Source organism: Caretta caretta, chromosome 2, assembly GCF_965140235.1.
Source record: "Caretta caretta isolate rCarCar2 chromosome 2, rCarCar1.hap1, whole genome shotgun sequence".
Taxonomy (NCBI): Eukaryota; Metazoa; Chordata; order Testudines; family Cheloniidae; genus Caretta; species Caretta caretta.
The window spans coordinates 207,426,646-207,445,309 of NC_134207.1; the positions used below are offsets into that span (position 1 = coordinate 207,426,646).

The window sequence follows — 18,664 nt, forward strand, 5'->3', positions numbered from 1 at the left end:
GCTAATAAATTAGTTTACTCCACTACAAAGTAATTACTTGATAATGTTGATATTTACAGCTTGAATTCAAATGTAACAGTTAACTATAATTTACCGAAAATACATAATGAGAATATTTAGTCAGTGCACAACATAAGATTTGTTATTAAGTCAGTTACGATAAGCTAAGCAATAAATAAACAAATCAATGTTGACATTTAAATACCGAAGATCTCCAAAATTTGCAATAGAACTTTCCCCTGTTATATATAAATATTTCCACTACATTGTGGACCTAGAAAAATTCAAAATGTTGTTGTCTTATTATTTTTAGATTTCCTTCCATGGCTCACCCAGGTCCACAGGAACAGAGATGGTGAAATATTTCCAATTTCTTAATTACGCCAACTTCACAATAGTTGTTTGTGGCCTTAGTGTAATTCTGTTTTGCTGTTTTGATTAAAATGAGCCAGAACCTAAATATTTCTTTTCCTTCTGATATCGATCAGCAGAATAGAAAAAATGTTTTTTTCCCCCCTCCAACAGTGTAAGGTTGTTCATGCCTCAAAAGGTGCTGGCTTATTTCTCTGTTTTCTTTGGAAAAGATCATTCGATGGGATGTGCATTTTTGTTGGCAGATAAATAGCTTTTAGTCTCTGCCCTGTACAGTCCGCTTTCCATATCAGCCCTTTCATGTAACAATAGTAAAAGCTTCTCTACGTTTTTAAAATAGATCTATCTGGATCTCAACCTCCAGCGATGGTCTGAAGAAAAAAGAAAAGTATCTGAGTGCTGCAAGTTTGTTTCTAGGGGTTAATAGGATACAAAAATATTTTTAACTAGGCTTCTGGCAATTTTACATAGAATATTTGTGAAATCGGGATAGCCATTGGTTTCCCATGTATTTAGCAGCACTGTTTAGGCAAAGAGATCAGCCCTCTTTACGCAGTGGTCTGGAATTTAAAGGACTTCCTAACACTGAAATAAAGAAAGCAACGCTTTGGAGAAAAGGCAAAAAGGGAACCTGCATGATGGGAATAAAATGTTATTAAATATCTCGAGCAAAACTTGGGTGAAACCGGACAGGGTATTTGAGGTTAATATGTTAAAAAGGGAAGGAAGACACTAAGCGCTTCGGAAGTGACCATGAATGCGAGCATGTAATCTATTCACTATGAAAATCAGTACAGACTTGACCCTGGCACATTCTTCCAAGCAAAAGCCTGCAGGGCGACTATCTTCTGCACAAACAAAAAAATATCGACCAATAGCTTTGGAAACATTCAATGCTAGAAGTCAAATAGCAAGAAAAAATCAATTAATTTATTTTGATCTTTTTGCAAATATACATATTAAAAAGGTCTCACCTAACATGTGGGAATTGCTAATTCTTTCTACTCCACAGCGACCTGGTGCAATTGGTCAAACTAATAAGTAGGAAAAAGTGTCATGCGTCTTTTTGTCCTCTAAGGGTACACAAAGCAAACATGAGTTATATTTTAGATTACGTGCTTTTGGTGAGAATACCAAAGTGACGATCTGTTGCTTCCCTTGAGATGGCTACAAAAGAAAAAAGGGCCCATACTTGCAGCTTGTCAATTTCAACATTTGGTCACATGACCAGCACCTCCCTGCTAAGGATGGGGATAGATTTCCACGTCAGCTTACGTCTCCAAATTTCTTACTTCACGGATCTGCTTCAAAGAGGCAGCTGCATTAGAGAATCATGTTAAGCTCAGCTAATGCGGAGAACCCGAGGTAGCCTAATGATGGATTTTGATGAGCGTGTTCCTTGTTCCTCTAACATGTATTTGCCAAGTTGTACTTACTACGTCTCGGGTCCTGATTTCTCCAGCCTCCCTTCTTTTTTGCCCCAGACCCCGTCTTCTCGCCCTATGACATACTCCTACTCTTCCAACCTACCCCAGGTCCAACCTGTGAGAGAAGTTACCTTCAGGGAGTATGCCATTGACCCCTCCAGTAAATGGCACCCCAGGAACAATCTGCCCCACTGCTACTCAGCAGAGGAGATCATGCACAGAGACTGCCTGCCTGCCACCAACACGGCTAGCATGGGCGAGATGTTCGGCAAAAACACAGCAAACGTCTACCACCCCACCACCAACGTCTCTTCCAATTTCTATAGCACGGTGGGGAGGAACGGGGTCCTGCCCCAGGCTTTCGATCAGTTTTTCGAGACGGCGTATGGCACCACGGAAAACCTGTCCTCAGCGGACTATTCGGGAGACAAGAATGGCGAGAAAATGCCTCCGACAGCTCCTGCAACTTCAAGTTCGGCAGGCGGCTGCGGCAGAGAGGCGGCAGCGGCAGCGGCGGAGGAGAAGGAGAGGCGGAGGAGGACAGAGAGCAGCAGCAGCCCGGAGTCATCTTCCGGCAACAATGAGGAGAAATCCAGCAGCTCCAGTACGTATAAAGGCAGCGCCCAAGCGCTTTATGAATGGGAGTTTGAAATCTAGCGCACCACCGCTGTTAAATTTTTATATGCTGTTTTATAAGCATACAAGGTTTATGAAGGGCCTTTAGATTTCCCCCAACAAAACTTTGTTATAAAAGGCAAGATCACGTGTTTAGTGCTGAAATTGGCCGTGAAATACCCACCGGCCAATGGATGCCTTAAAAAAAGCGTTCTCCTTCCTTTTTTTTTTTTTTTTTAATAATAATAAAAAAGGGGCTCTGTGGTCAACTCTTGAAAATATAATAACGTACGTTTGTGCCTGTAAAGTCACCAAAAAGGGATCCTGACTCCTTTGATATCAAGGTAATCCAGTGATTTTATAAAAGCCATGTGTTGCACCAGAAGTCTAGTTAGGGTCTGAATTCAAAGCCATCACCATGTTAACGATTGCACTAGCATAGCGTTCAGCAGATAAAGTAGCCGCCTGAACTGTAGCAATATATTAAAAGAAACAAATTAACCTAAAGCTGGCCTTTTTGTCTAAAGGAAGCCATTTTACTTAGGCATTATGGCAATTACGTGTTGCCTTCTGTCCAACAGTCTGTTACTTACAATTGTTATTCAATCTGTCAAAGTCTGATTTTTATATGTGTTTTTTAAAAGGCAAAGCAAGTAAACAACTTTGAAAAATACCTCTACAGTGGCCTGTACCAGAAAGGGAAGGGTTTTTTTTTTTAAAAAAAGGGATAAGACCAATATTTAATTTAAAGAGCTTTTGAACCTTGAAAACCTTCCAAACAGAACCACTCTGCGTTCTGCGCTTTAAGCCTATGGTGGCACACTGAGAGAAGACATTGCCCTTCTAGCGGCATATCTGCATTTTAAAAAACAGCGGAGTGAGGCAGAATGCAATGGTTTAATAGCAGCCTTAGTCGCAGTGCCATTTCCACTGATTACAAAAGGAGGGGAAACACATTCATGGAAATGTAAAGCCAGTATCTGTAGACAGAATAAAAAATGAATTGTAATGGTCTGGAGAAAGACTGGGGTTGAAAATGTGTTTACTAAAATGTGTTTACTAAGGTAATGTCAGCTGAAGTGAACCCGGTGATTAACACAGAAATGTCTGTGTGCAGCTGTTTGTTTAGTCTGTCACTGCACGGTACCAAGCATCGCATATAGCCTTTGAAAAGTGCGGGCTCAAACAGTAAGGCAAGGTACGCTAATACTTGTTCCGTATTATGCCTGTCCTCGTTGCCGAAGTGACCCTTTGTTTGCCATCATTGCTTTTTCACATGAAGAAGTGTGTGCTCTGCATATTCCGTACCCTTTCCCCACAAAAAAGTCGGTAAGGTAAAGAGCTAGCCTGTAGAATAGGACCTAACCGTTATACCCATGGAGTAGGCAAAACACTTTACATAGTTGCTCCTTGACCGAGCTTTTTCCAGTACCAAGTTTCAAACACTTCTGCCTTTTTTCATTCCACAGGTGGACAACGTACCCGTAAAAAGAGATGCCCATACACCAAATATCAGATTAGAGAATTAGAAAGAGAATTCTTCTTCAGTGTCTATATAAACAAAGAGAAACGCCTCCAGCTTTCCCGAATGCTCAATTTGACCGACCGTCAAGTAAAAATATGGTTTCAAAACAGAAGAATGAAAGAAAAAAAAATTAACAGGGACCGATTACAATATTACTCAGCTAATCCACTACTTTAAAACTCATAGCGTTTTTCAAAATGAGATTAAATTCAAATTTCGCCCTTGACAAGGTCAAGCCACAGGGTTACATTTAAGAAGGAGGTGTGTAACTGACGGGACTATGAGAACTATGATTTTACATAAATGTAAATCAACTCTGGACTTTTAATTTTTTAATTTTTGATATTTACGTATCAACTGGAATCGATTTGATGTTGACACACATGGCTTCTAGCGCCAACAGGCCAGCCACAATCTTTGCTCTGAGTGCAAAATTCATACCTCTTACCTTTATAGACAGTTCCGTTCGTTCTGTTATGGTTTCAGTAATTAAAAGTGGGAACTGAACCTTTGCCTATTCACTGTTTAACTATTGTTTATCTTGTTCCTTTGTTTTACTGTGGAATGTGTGTGTGGAAATTACATGTCGAGTTTACGTGCTGAGGACCACTGCAAAATAAAGCTTCGCAAAATATTTTTTTTTTCCTTCGGAAGAGAATTTCTACCTTAGAGCAGTGCTCCATTACTAATTGATTTAAATAAAAATAAATACATATTCCTTTACAAGGCCAATCAAGAAGGTTATAGTACAGACGAAGTGATGGAGATAATCGTGTTTTATTGGGTTCGGGGGGGGGGAATGATATGAAAGACTTGATTATTTACTTTAAAACTATGTCAGGTATAAATTTGCCATATATCGTAAAGAAACAATCACTGAAAATAAAATGTTTAGCAGTTGTCATATTAGCTCTCGATTTATTTATAATAACTGTCTATACCTTGCCATCCTTTAGAAACTAAGTATGATGTCCATATTTAAAAGTTAAAAAATGGCAAAATGAATTCCAAAGTTTTAAAAGACAAAAATAAATAGAAAACTAAGATTCTGGCTTCTGGCGCACAAACTTTCTTCAGGAAATACCTGTGGAGAACGAGAGTTTGGTAAATACCACACAACACTTAAATGTAACTTGGATTTGTACAATACACTAATATTGAATCACCAAAATAATTTAATCTTCTGTTTCTTTAGAAGGTTGCTTGTAAGGAATTTATTCAGAAGCCGAACAATGTAAATATGGTAATTTTGTTTTCGTGTGTTGTTGTCTATTTTAAATGTCATGAGCTCTGCTTCGTCCCTCAGGCGACATATACAAAGAATCGATAGTTGTTTGGAGTTATTTTAAACATATACATATATATATATATATAAAATATATAAATATATATATTGTCCTGCAGGAACCAAAGCGAGAAAAATGCAATTAAAAATATTTAAAATTCTATATCAGTTTACAAAGGATACGATAATCTATCGTGAAGGCAATTTGCTGTTGAGAGTACGTGAATGTATATTTCATACAGGAACAGTGTTTTACAAGACTTGTAAATAAAAAAAAACATTACCTATTTTGTTTTAATACATTTTTTACATATTTTTTTCCTTTGGGATGAGAGGGTGCCTTTTTTTCTCCACATAAGCAACTAATTGGTGATAATTATTTTTGAACAATCAGCTTACCAAATGGATGTAATTTCTTTTTACACCGTTCACAAAATGCAATATCTTTGTATTACATCACTGTTTTCAATATCTATCATCTATATGTATATACAGTTTTCTTTTAATATGCGAAAGTATTTGGTTGCATGTATACAATGGAACAACGCACAAGGAAATAAAAAAATGGAAATTTATATTTTTATTCTGGTGCTACATTACTGTGTATTGTTTTAGCTAATCTAAATTTTACAATCAAAATCGACTGTGCAAGTTACATGCCTATTTTTTCTAATCCTTCACTATCAGCCAAAGCACAATGTTCACACTGGTGAATAAACTTGCAGACCAAGGCTCATTTAAATCTAAATTTCAATGTTTTTTAAAAAAGGAAAAAATAATGCGTTTAGTAATTCACTGTAATTATCACTCCTTTGTTCTCAGCTGTAAAATACACACAAGACGATAACTTGCTATATTTTAGGAATTAAAAATCTATTGTTTATTTCAGACCACACATGTCTGGACAAACCATTTAAAAATTATTTTTAGTATCAGTAATGTTCGGGAATATTTTATCACCATAACCCTAAAGCGAAGTTTAAAATTAGCTAACGTGTGTGTAAAGGAGTGAGAGCCCTAAGAACACTGTGTTCTTGGAAAAGCCTTCCATGTGTGAGAGTGGTGGAACTGGGCTGTACGAAATTGTCCTTGATCTCGAAGGGGGGAAAAACAAAAGTTGGGAAAACAATGTCTAGATGAGACTGTGGTATGGAGAATGGCATTTTAATCTCTAATTCTTGTCCTAATCTTAATCAGGAAAAGAAAGTACTTACTGTTTCTGAATTGTTTACTGGCTTTGAACTTCTGTATTGCTTTGGACATCACCCATAACCTTGAGGTGAAGGGCTAAATGGCTCTGGACCTCTGGTTGACAACCCCCACCCAGTCAGACAACGTCTCGTCAAAGGATTTTCTTTTTAAAAGGAGGAAAGGGGCAGTTTTCTTGCTTGTTTGTTTGTTTGTCTAGAATGCTACAATAGTATGAAAGTTTTAAAACAGATGGAGGGATAGATACAGACGGAGAGAGAGAAAGAGAGAGAGAGAGAGAGAAATAGATGAATGGCAATGAGTGTTTAGCAAGAAGCTTCCTTTCCTAGTTAAAAATTAACTGATATTCATGGCTACTCCTGGAGGCAGTTGAGCCATGGCGTTTCTCTGGTTGGGATTTGATTTTCTAACCCAATAAAAACACATCCTCTGTGTTGCTGTGACAATGTGATTATAAAAAGTGTCCATGACTTGTTCATTTGCATATATGGAATGCCCTGCTATAAACTAAGGAGAGGTTCTACAGCAATTTCTTAGATATAGAAATTAGATCTGAATAACACTTGTCTGGACACCTTCTCTAGCATCCTTTTATTGGAATAGTGAGTCTGAATGAGTTAGTCAGTCACTGTTCCTCAGGTGCTCGATTGCCACAAGATGGCGTGCTTCAGATCAATGTCAAAGCCGCAGCGGGAGAAGAGAACCCCTGGAAAAAAAATCTTGGCCTTTGTTCACTTTACATTCTAGCAGCAGCACGTTAAATTATTGCACTTTCTATGCTACGGTTGGCAAAAGTAGCTTCGGTGGATTGCTTACTTGACACATGAAGTTAAACATTTCGCAAGGCATTCCTGAAAAATTTAATCCCGATTGACTTTGGTTTAGAAAAAGCATGAAGGTAAGTGCTTAGATCTGCCCTATGTACAGAAATTAAAATGGAATGGGCTGTTATCAAACTAGTTCTTGAAAAGTTTGCATGAACTTTATTTGTTTTGTTTCCGTTAAGCATTCTGGAGGAAAACTATAGGGAGGAAAACTATTCCAAAAAATTGGTGGTTAAACTTAATACATTAAAGAATATTTAAGAGACTTTCTAAGTTTTAGTTGACAATTTTTTTTACTTAATAAAGTTTTGGCTAACAGTATGAAAAATCCACTTTATGGGGAAAATTTTTCAGAAGAATCCTGTAGATTTCTTCCAATTATACAAATAGGTGCACTGGAAATATGAAACTTGACATTTATGTGTAGAACACTAAGGGTCTTCAGTCAAATAGAGCTATGATAACATACATTGAAAATGACAGGTAATTTTGTTGTTCTTATTGGACTTGAATCGTAGTTTGCTTATTGGTCAAAATTTTAATGGAATGGCTAGGACAATGTTTAAAAACGTCACTATTCTGAGGCAAACTTTACTCTTTTCTTAGTTGCGGCTGGCAATAGATGTTGGTAAACATATAGTTAAAGGTTTCAGAGGAACAGCCGTGTTAGTCTGTATTCGCAAAAAGAAAAGGAGTACTTGTGGCACCTTAGAGACTAACCAATTTAGTTAAAGTCACTTGCACAAGGAATAAAATATTTGATTGCGTATTAAGTCAGTGTGTGAATAAGAGTAACTTTAAAATATTCACTATCTAGCTATCGCAGATAGAACACTGTTGCAGAGGGATATAGGTCAAACATCCCCATTTTCTAAGGCATGAGTTGGGATGTAGTCTCTAAAGTATCTTCAGCGTGTAATTTAGCAGCTACTTCTGGTTATTTCTCCTGTTTCTACAGTTCCACGAGTCTTTAGTAAGTCTGTATTTGAAAAATGTGTGGCTCTATGTGAATTCACTAGTTTAGCCGCACATTTCAATACACATGGCACCATAGTCTGAGTACTTTGCTTTTAAATATCAGATTCAAACACAGCTTACACTTTGCTTTCTGATACTGTAATACTATGCAATCGAAAAAAGAGACTAATGAACCTCGTCTGCAATATTACACGAAAAGATCATTTAAAAAGTAGTTAGAGAAATGTTGAGTGAATTGTTAAAAACCCACATGCAATCATTATAGAGTGTATTTTAGATCACTATCAGAATCTATGTATTAATTAAGCAAATATATTACATTAAAAGTACAAGAATTTTGATCTCTTTTTTACTTCCGCGGATAGGCGTCAATGCTTAAAAAGGCACCTCAAAATAAAGCAGGAGGAATACCGAAAGCCCTTTTAGTAAATTCTATTTTACACCACTCAGATTAGGCTCAGCATATTTGATAAAATATTTTCCTTGTTGTTCCCTTCCCCCATTCAGTACTCAAATGAATAAATCAAAGAGACCCCAGCAGTAGTTAAAGCGCCCTCTGGTTACAAATTGTTTACTGATGGTCTTGGTCATAGGACAATATTTTAAAAAAAACAAGCTTGCTTCTTACAATAACTGTTTATTATTTCACATGGTTTGGGATAGCGTGTTTTGGAGGAAAGAGTCTAAAAGAAGCTCAGTATTTACTTTGCGTTAATTAATCATGGGCACATTTCTATTTCGCGTGCTAGTGATACCACTTCCTCTACTAAGGGAGGTTTTTCATAATGTTTTGTCACACCCTTTTCATCTAATTGTCTAAAATTGCAATATGAGGCCAATATCCACCTAGCCATCTAGCTAGCTAGCTCTCAAGTTGCCTCCACCTCGAAAAGGGATATTTATACTTTACATCAAAACTGTATTTAAAGATAAGGTAGTCACAAAAAAAGACAGTAGCTATATAACTTGAAATGTTTAATATTACTGTCTGTCCTAAATCTACATTAAGAGTCAGATATCTACTTCTGTACCCTGTTAAGGGCTACATAGACGTTAGAAAGCACTAGAAGGCAGCGTTCTCACGCAGGTTAGTGAATAGGTAAATCCTTAAAAATGGTTCTGGTGTAATTTTTTATACTGTATAATAATCATAGGGGTCTAAACTTCGGAAAGGACTCATCAGAGTTATGTGCAAAATACATTGCTAATCAAAATTAGTAAAATGGCACACAAAATATAAAATATATTCAGATGATAGAAGGCCTTCAGACGGCTGTAATACAAATTAAATTGCAACCTAAATTTCAAAAAGGATAACCTGCTAAAACATCCCAAGGTTCATTTTGTCCCTTACAACGTGAAACAATTTCTAGTAAAGATAAAAATTAGTGAGCTAGCCATTTATCACCTTTCTTGGCATAGACACGGTTTCTAAACCTCCTGATTGAAAGCCGCCTACTTTGGACCAAATCCAGAAAGAAAAGTAAATCTGGCACACATACGCGGTCCTGACAACTGACAGTTCTAATATTAAATAAGTATTCACTGACTGCATTAGTTTTTTGAGATTTATACAATGTAATCTACCTCCATATACTCATATAGGCGGCGTACACACGCCCATGACAAACTTCAGGAAGATTCACATTTTAGCATATTGCAATTTTCCCACGTCAGAAACAAAAGCATATTTTAATTAGCATACAAAATAGCATCAGACGATTAACAGTGTTGTACCTTTTGCTTTGTCTAGGAAATAAGAAAGAGATAAATCATTATTTAGCTTGCTACATTTCAAAATTTCGAACCAGAGTTTGCATGTGGGTGAGCTGTCCTTTTTAATTTATTTCTTTTAGATTTTAATTTTTAGTGTAACAAATAAAAGAGTTTAACGACTCTATTAATACATCCATTACACTTTTCTTAAATCGATAAAGTTTTATTTTGATCTCGTTGTCTGTGTATGCAATTAATTTAGATTCTCCACCAAACAACACTTTACTTGCTTTGATGCTTATTAAACTGTACTTGCTTATTTGTATTTACCTCCAGATGGTTTTGTTTATATAAACAGAATTAAGAAGAAACTATTTCTCGTCCCTTGGAATACACAATATTATTCAAAATTTCTTTAAAGTCGGGGTTAATCTTCAAGAGACACATTGTTAAGGGTTTAAAATGTAGTAGCTACACACGATGCATGCCAAATTAGTTTAGTTTATCCAAAATTGGCCATTATCTTTTATAGGTAAGAATCAAGTGAACATTATTAGTTTTACTTCACTGGGTTTGATGATGTTAGTTACTATTTGCCTTGGCCTTGTTAGCGATTAAAGAAAGCACAGATAATACACAGCAGAGTTGAGTTCATGATCTAGACTAAGTGCTTTGACCATCAAAGCAACACTGTTCATTACTATAAACAAAACAATAAAGGGCATAGATTTCTGTTTCCTGTTGCAAGTTATTCGTGAATAACTATCCTTTGGGTTAAAGTAATCAGCATTACTAATGCTAAAAAACAATCCCTCTGTGGCAGATCTTTTGCTACAAAGGATAAAAGAAAGAGTTGGGTTAAAACCTGTTTTCTTTCTTTGATTAGTCTGTGTCCTGTATTTCATCTCCCTGATTTCTTTGCTTTAGCTTTTTTTAAAAAGGCAAATCCAATTCTTGTTATAAAATGTGCAATTATTTTATTTAGGCTGAAAAGGATTTTACATACTTTTTCTATCATCCTTTTTCACTTTATTCCAAAGCTAATTTTAATTTTAAAAGCTAGCTGGTTATTTAAAAAAAAACAGTTTTGGAAGGATTTCAAGCGTTACCCTTCTATTAGTATAGTTTATAGATTTGCAATCCATTTCTATTTAATTTGGCAAATACAAAATAAACATGCCGCAAGAGCAGACTCCCCCGGTGTAAATTTTATACCTGATTTGTGAAGAGAAATACCTTTGGAACGTGGAATTAAGGGTCACATTTCATTTTATTTAGATCTGTATTTATAACTTTAAGCCTATTGATAATAACCTTCCTGTATACTAGCCAATAAACTGGTTCCTTATATGGTATTAATTTTGTTAGCAGTGATATGGCCCTCACAGGAATCTGATAAGGGTTTGTCTATCACACATTAACACAATGTGGGGTAAGTCGAGTTTGGGAAATACACACAATATTACAGCAGGAAAAGAAAAAAATAGAGGGGTTCCGATAGGCTGCTTGATGTCCCCAGATCACTGCATTACGTCCAGCTTGGCAGTCGTATGTAAGCAACGGTATAATGCTCATTAGATAACATTTGAAAAATAAGCAGCATTTCCATAAAGATTTTATGAGCACTGCAAAGTTGTAACAACCTCTACCAGCTCACAGCTTTTCCAGCTGACAGGGAAAGAACCTTAGGAGGGCCCCTTCAGCTTAATTTGCCCGTGGAAACTAACATTTGTGTCCCGCTGTTTTCTGTACGTTTCAAAATTACTTGTCTAGGGGAATGTCAAAATGTGGAAAGGAATTGCCTCGTTGTGGGCAAACACTGAAATATTAAACCACGTGAGGCTCGACAGATCAATAGATCGAGGGGAAATGTACAGAGTACAGTTGACACTGTTATTCTTGTAATATTCTCCTAGATGCTTTGAACGCCAAGGGTATGCGCTGCAGGAGTGTATGGCTGAACGCCTGCCGGTTCTGACTGACACAGTCAAGCGTGGTCAGAAAGGAAGCCAAATGACCACTTTAACTGTTTCCTTGGCATTCTTATTGGTTACGGCTGGCTTTATGGCAGAGCTGGGTGCCAGAATGAGGCGAGCATTAAGATTTAACGAGCAATATTTATTTTTCAAACGGTTATTGGTACTCATCGGGAAGCCAAGACAACCGATCATTTGCTTCTAGGATCTGAGAATCAGCTTTGTGTTTTACACAGAAGACCCATATGCTAAGCGGGAATGTGTCACCGAATGCTTTAAAAATATTTAAAAATCCCACGCAGCCATAGACCTTGCACAAAATACCATAATTTCTCCAAGTCAGTTGTATGATTTTAAAATAGCATAAATGAGAGATGATATAACTTTAAGTGAACCATCATCCAGCTATTTCATTAGAAAGTCTATCTAACGCTCCGTCTGCATGCCTGTCTGTCTGCGCTCTGCCTAGGGGCTCCGCTACAATTACATATTGGCTTGTACAGCATTGTCTAATATCCCAGGATTAGTTGTCTTAGTATTTTACTGAGGAAATGGACGGTACATTTTCACAGATTCATAGCGAATCATCCACATGAGAAAATTTAAAACATAATTACCAACATATAAACACGTAGGGCGGGTGGTATGTGGGAAACCATTTTCATTGTGTAGATTTGGATTCTTTCTGTGACGTCTATCTTTTCATTTGAAATGTAAACCAGATTTAGGGGAAAATCCAAAGTGAACCATAGTATGAGAAGATGCAATCACAATACCAGTTCTGCCCCAATGGCATTAGTTATTAACTGATTCTTCAGTACTCTAGCCAACAAATGTTTATCTCTAGTACATTTCCGATTAGTTTACAGTAATTCACATTGGTGTAGATGTTATTCTGGAAATTGCTAATTTCTTCATAATTTAAGGCTACAGGAGCCAGAATCCTTTATAGCGTCAAATGGTGCGAGATAAATAAGAACAATTTTTAAAAAGTAGACAATCAAATAAAATGTCATAGACTAGCAGTAAAAACAGGGGATTCCTGGCTTTATTAATATCATCACAAACACATGCTGTGCAACGAGGCGAGCACGCCTTACTTCCGGAAAGCCCAACGGTAGGAAAAGAAGTGATAATAAAAGGTTCATTTATATACCGTTTCATGTTAGGTAATAATAAACATCAGACTGCTCTGCTACTTTATAGCAGTGAATGTGATAATAGAAGAGTATAAAGTATGCGAAGACTAAAATAAGGTAGGAAATGGTTGTATACTTTTCAGTGTGCAACTGTATCTCCTCATACACGTATACCCTATATCTACCTATAGATATAGGTAGATTTAGGTGTGCGTCTATATGGAAATAGATATTACACATTAATATACATATATATTCTAAATACAGAGGTCGACCTGAGACCAGCTCTCTGCATACGAAACCAAACTGGGAGGGGTTGCTAGTAGGGCTTGGGTTTCCATTGGCTGTAAGCATTTGCCGTGGTGCGGGGGTATCTCTAATCATATTCAGCATGTTTTGCACAAGAAATGTCAGCCAGAAAGGGCTATCGGCTCCCTTCGCCAAATTATTCCACAACAATGTCATGCTCAGAGAGCCCGGCTGCAAACTCTTTTTTGGTAGACTCCTTGATCAGCTCAGGCAGAGGGGAAGGAGGAGGAGGAGGCGGAGGAGGCGGAGGCGGCGGCGGCTACTATCCCAACAGTAGTGTCTTTTTGCCACAGGCGTCCGATTTGTCCTATGGGCTGCAAAGCTGCGGACTTTTCCCAGTTTTGAGCAAACGCAATGAAGGTACTGCTCAAAGCATGGTCCCCACTTCTCATCCCTACATGTCAGGGATGGAGGTCTGGCTAGAGCCCCCAAGGTCCTGTCGCCTGGAAGAGCCTGAAAGCCAGCAGGCTACATCCTGCTCTTTTGCTCAAAACATTAAAGAGGAGAACTCTTACTGCCTCTATGATTCAGACAAATGTCCTAAAGGTGCAGCTGCCACAGATCTATCTACTTTTCCAAGGCTAAACGCTGAGGTCTGTCCCATGAGCAACGCTAGTGGGGTTCCTGTCCCAGGCTACTTCCGCTTGTCTCAAGCTTATGGCACTTCCAAGAGCTACAATGCTGGGCAAATTGTTGCTTCCCAGTTCACACCGCAGCCCCAAGTTCGTTTTGATGCGGCTCCATCTTTGCCTTCAGTCCCAACAGAAGCGGGGAGGACAGAGACCGAGGAGGCTTCCCCCAACACCTTGGCTTGCGTCTCCCAGAGGGAGGAAGACGCTCAGGCTTCGCCTTCGACCGCAGAAGAACTCTCCCCAGCTCCGTCAGAAAGCAGCAAACACTCTCCTGAGAAAGAACCCATAGGTAAGCAAATAAAAGCCGTGTGAGGATGATAGTTACATCACAAATGGAAAGGAGGATTGAGCAGCCTGCAGAGCTGGCAAGAAGCGCCGCTCAGACTGACCTTCTGAACTTTTTAATATTTGGGCGTGGGGATGTAGTAAAAATTAACGTCCATCCTATAGTTTAAATGTTAAAGCCTCCGCTCTGGGCAAGCCGTAACTTGCATGCGGTTTGAACATATAGAAAAACAGAGATCCATCTTCCCAGATGATGTGAGGGTGCCTAAGAGATAACATAGATGTTTGTAAAGCATCCAAAATAAGCAATAGGCAGTGCCAATAAATAAACCTATTAACGGGGTAAGTTATATTTTACGATCCAGAATGCTTTTCAAAATAACTGGCGCGTTGAAATGTTCTTTCTATGAACTGCTATCAAATTAGACTGATGAATGCTCCACGAATATCCTTCAGTGTCGTCAACAGATAACAGGGCTGTTATTATTTATTATTGTGATCCCTTGGCAAAAATAAAACCTTAGTGGGCGATATTGTCAGACTTTTTAGTTGCTGATTATTTTACAGTTGATTTTTTTTAGATATAATACAGTTGCTCTATTAAACAAAAAAGGAAAAACAAAACCATCACCTGCCCCACTAGCAAATCAATCTCTAAATAATAGCAACAAACACCTACGAAGGTACTTTAGTTTGTTTTTAAAACTGGGTAGAAGCTTCCTAGTTAAGAGGAAAATAAGGCGAAATAGCTCATCTTGTCTTCCAGCTGCAAAGCTCGCTTATAAAGTTTAAATCCGCAGTTTTTTGCTGAAGCAGTTTTGAAAAACAGAAAGAATAAACTAAACTGCAATACGAGGGTTGGGAGGGGGAGCCATTTAAAAAGCCACTTCCATTAAATTAACTGACCACTAACGTATCTCTATCACTGTTGGAGCCAACAGTTCGTTTCATTAGGAAAATGGAAACTCAGACATTCAGTTTTAATGATCTCCGCGGGCTTTTGGAGGCTAGATTTTTAAAGGAAACGCCAGCTACTCTAAACAAGAGGCTGAGGTGCCCACAAGGACTCCCTAAATAAGAACTATGACCAGGGGGCCAACTTGAGGAACCACTTTGCCTCGTGTCATCTGGTAATGTCCCTTTTTTACTTTCTTAAAACTAGGCAATTCAAAAGGAGAAAATGCAGCAAACTGGCTAACCGCAAAAAGTGGCAGAAAGAAACGATGCCCCTATACCAAGCACCAAACTCTGGAGCTGGAAAAGGAGTTTCTATTCAATATGTACCTGACTCGTGAGCGTCGCCTAGAGATCAGCCGCACAGTCCACCTAACAGACAGACAAGTTAAAATCTGGTTTCAGAACCGCAGAATGAAACTGAAGAAAATGAACAGAGAGAATAGAATTCGGGAGCTCACAGCCAACTTTAATTTTTCTTGATAAACCTATTAACACATTTTTTTTATGGTTTAAAGAGCCAGTATCATTTTCCTAGGCTTTAGTAATCTGCACCTGTATGGATTAAGGATTTTATACATTCTCAGTGTGTCCATAACTTCTTTATAGCTATTTCTGGGGCGGGGGGAGCCATAATGATGAATAAAATTCTGTGTGTGTGCCGCCCTTGTTCCATTACAATTGCCTTGATGTTATTTGCTTCTTTAACCATGAAACAGAGACATATGAGTTCAAGAGCTGCAAATATTTTTTTCCACTTGAAAAAGTAAGCAAACCCGGTTAAAGGCGAGTTTCAATTTTAAACGATAAAGGGTATATGTGGACCGTGTGTAGCTTAATAACGAATAACTGAAGCCTTACCATAGTTCTATGTAAAGGGACTTAAACTCCCCCCCCCCCATGGCAGGAGTTCCAATAATTAAATGCAGGCATACTTTAAAAGAAGGGCTTCGGGGGAACTGGTGTTAGGCTCTGTTTTCTTTTTCTTTTCCTTTAACGTAACAACCAGTATCTGAAGCTTTAAAATTGGCCAGGAAAATGAGACCTCTTCTCTTTAAGGATATAAAAGATCTCGTGTTGCTTATGGACTAAATTATTACACTTACCTCTGAATTTCACCCACTCTGTCTGGTGTAGATATTGACCATAATGTAGTTTTGCTTAAATATGTGGAATTAGTGGATTTTTGTCTATAAATGACGTTACCGCTGGTAACGCATGACAAGCACACAACAATCCCCCCCGTCTTGAGAAAAAAAATAGTCCCTTTTGCTAGCTAAGTTCATTGAACATCAGAAGGACTTGCTGAGCCAAAGAGCGAGGGAGAATGTGTCCGTCTATCCTTTATACTGTGAAGTTACATGCATTAAAAAGGTCAAACGTGTAGGTGCAAAAAAAGGGGGGGGATATAAATACAGATATGTATAAATGTCTATTATTATAAAAATGACGGTACTGGTTTAAGCAAATGCATTCTATCATTATTATAAATGTTAGTTCTAGCTCTATCTAGTACTTACCTTAAATCGGAATAAATTAATATTGTAATGCTGCTGTGCGTGAAAAGACGATGTTTATGTTCTCATAGAAGAATAAAAGAAGTGGAATGAATCCTTTTAATTTTACCTCTTTTTGTGACTGTTTATCCTCAGGTTCTACTTTATGTCTTCAAGAACTTTTACAACAGGAATAGTTGCCTAAACACCCTGCAATTACTTTAGGAATCTATTTAAATATTACCTAGACGGTCGTAATTTGTCTGGGCCATATAGCAATGGTGCAGTAAGGTTTGTCGGCTTTTGTTCAGTTTTATGACTTGCTAGTATATCTGGATTGTTGCTGTCTTGGACGAGTGGTTTCAGTTGAGTGAGGAGCTGCATAGACAGAGGAAGCAAATTACTATTTCTTGAGTGTAGCGTATTGATTTTTTATTTTATTTTTTATTTTTTTGGAAAAATAAAACACCTTGAAATATGCTGACGTCTTTGACTCCAAAGGACGGTGAAAAATCTAGCTTTAGCAGATGGCTCAGAAGAAAATCATAAAGGTGAGCACATGTAAATGAGGGTATTATTAAGGTCTTGTTCTTCTTATCAAACAGGTTCTAGCCATATTTACACATCAGTATCCTCTGCCTTTCTACCTGGCTGCATGTTGTCGGGCTTATTTAAAATGCTTTCTCTTTTCTTGCTGCATGTTTAAGTATTAAAGAGTTTTGCACTAGGGCGAAACAAAATATGGGGCCTGAATAAGGGCTACAGCTAATTCTTTCTTTTGGGCGGGGGTGGGGGGGGGAGGAGAGAGAGAGAGATAGACTTATCCCGGGCTTATGGCGAGTCTTTAGCTTTTTATGATGTACCATTACCGCGCACGGCTTTTCTTCACTTTTTCATGTGCATGGAGAATTAGAAGAAAAACTCACAAGAGATTATCTCCCTCCCCCCCCCCCCACACACACATTTTAAAGAATCCTATCCAGATTGGAGTCGGTGACCGGTGTAGGCTGTGGGGGAACGAGGGGAGGTGGAATGTTTTGGTCACATTTCTGGTTTTATTTTTATAGCGGGATCCTTGCGTAAGGAACACGGCTATGGGGAGCGTAATAATTAGAACACTGAGAACTGTTCTGTGATTTAGGTAGTTTCATGTTGTTGGGGCTCCACCTTTCTCTCTGCAGCACGAAACTGCCTTAATTACTTCAGTTGAAATCATCACCAGGTATAATAGTGCGAGTTGGCTTACTACCGAAGAAATCTTACAGCTGAAGCTATCTGTAGGCGTCAAGTCCCAATGCCATTGTTTCCTATCTACAACGAAGGCTTCATTCACTTCCCAATAAACAGCCAAGGGGAAAATCTTGGGGAGTTCTTCAAGGTTAGCTAGTTCTTGAGTAAGCCTGCTTGCTTATGGAATTTTTTAATGTATCTTGTAGACTCCATTCAAGGTCAGGTGCGCTTTACATTCTGCTCAGCATTTGTTCTGTTTTTATTTTATTTTTGGGGGGGATTGGATTTTTAAATTGCGTTACAGTTTAATTGCGTGGCAATATTCATACACTCTGTTATCCCGAGTCCCTGTAACGTAGCGTCAATTTAAGTAAACAAAGGGACCGATTGCAACCAGACCAGAGACAGAGTCTCGTTTTTTTTTGTTAAGATATTTTATGTCATTGTGTCACTTTTTTAAAAAATTTTTGCCTGCACACTGTTGTGTTATTCCGTGTCCATCTCTGCCTTGAGTGTTCCTAAAATCTAAATCTGCTTCTACATATGTCCAGGGATTAATCATAAATTACACAAAAGTACCTTACCGGAGGTGAACCGGTAACTAGAAGTGATTTAAAATCAGCCAAAACCCATTTCCCTATAGCTCACAAGGCCTCGGTTACGATCATTATTACAGTGTGTCCAGGCGCCGA

At 38.0% G+C, this 18,664-nt stretch overlaps 2 protein-coding genes across 2 annotated transcripts; both read left to right on the forward strand.

Moving 5' to 3' along the window:
- The first annotated feature begins 1,593 nt into the window (after positions 1-1,593).
- Positions 1,594-5,252, forward strand: HOXA11 (homeobox A11). Its single transcript, XM_048837135.2, has 2 exons — positions 1,594-2,403; positions 3,884-5,252. The coding sequence occupies exons 1-2, from the start codon at positions 1,722-1,724 to the stop codon at positions 4,114-4,116; spliced, it is 915 nt and encodes a 304-aa protein (XP_048693092.1). The 5' UTR covers positions 1,594-1,721; the 3' UTR covers positions 4,117-5,252.
- Positions 5,253-13,402: 8,150 nt separating this feature from the next.
- HOXA10 (homeobox A10) lies at positions 13,403-16,871 on the forward strand. Its single transcript, XM_048838452.2, has 2 exons — positions 13,403-14,296; positions 15,455-16,871. Exons 1-2 carry the CDS (start codon positions 13,474-13,476, stop codon positions 15,727-15,729), a joined length of 1,098 nt encoding a protein of 365 aa, XP_048694409.1. The 5' UTR covers positions 13,403-13,473; the 3' UTR covers positions 15,730-16,871.
- Positions 16,872-18,664: the final 1,793 nt, after the last annotated feature.

Bases quoted from the DNA above. Each gene is read 5' to 3' on its own strand.
- HOXA10 (XM_048838452.2), top strand. From the start codon at position 13,474: ATGTCAGCCAGAAAGGGCTATCGGCTCCCTTCGCCAAATTATTCCACA. The intron at 14,297-15,454 runs GTAAGCAAATAA...TCTTAAAACTAG, and splicing joins TCCTGAGAAAGAACCCATAG to GCAATTCAAAAGGAGAAAAT.
- HOXA11 (XM_048837135.2), top strand. From the start codon at position 1,722: ATGCGGAGAACCCGAGGTAGCCTAATGATGGATTTTGATGAGCGTGTT. The intron at 2,404-3,883 runs GTACGTATAAAG...TTCATTCCACAG, and splicing joins GGAGAAATCCAGCAGCTCCA to GTGGACAACGTACCCGTAAA.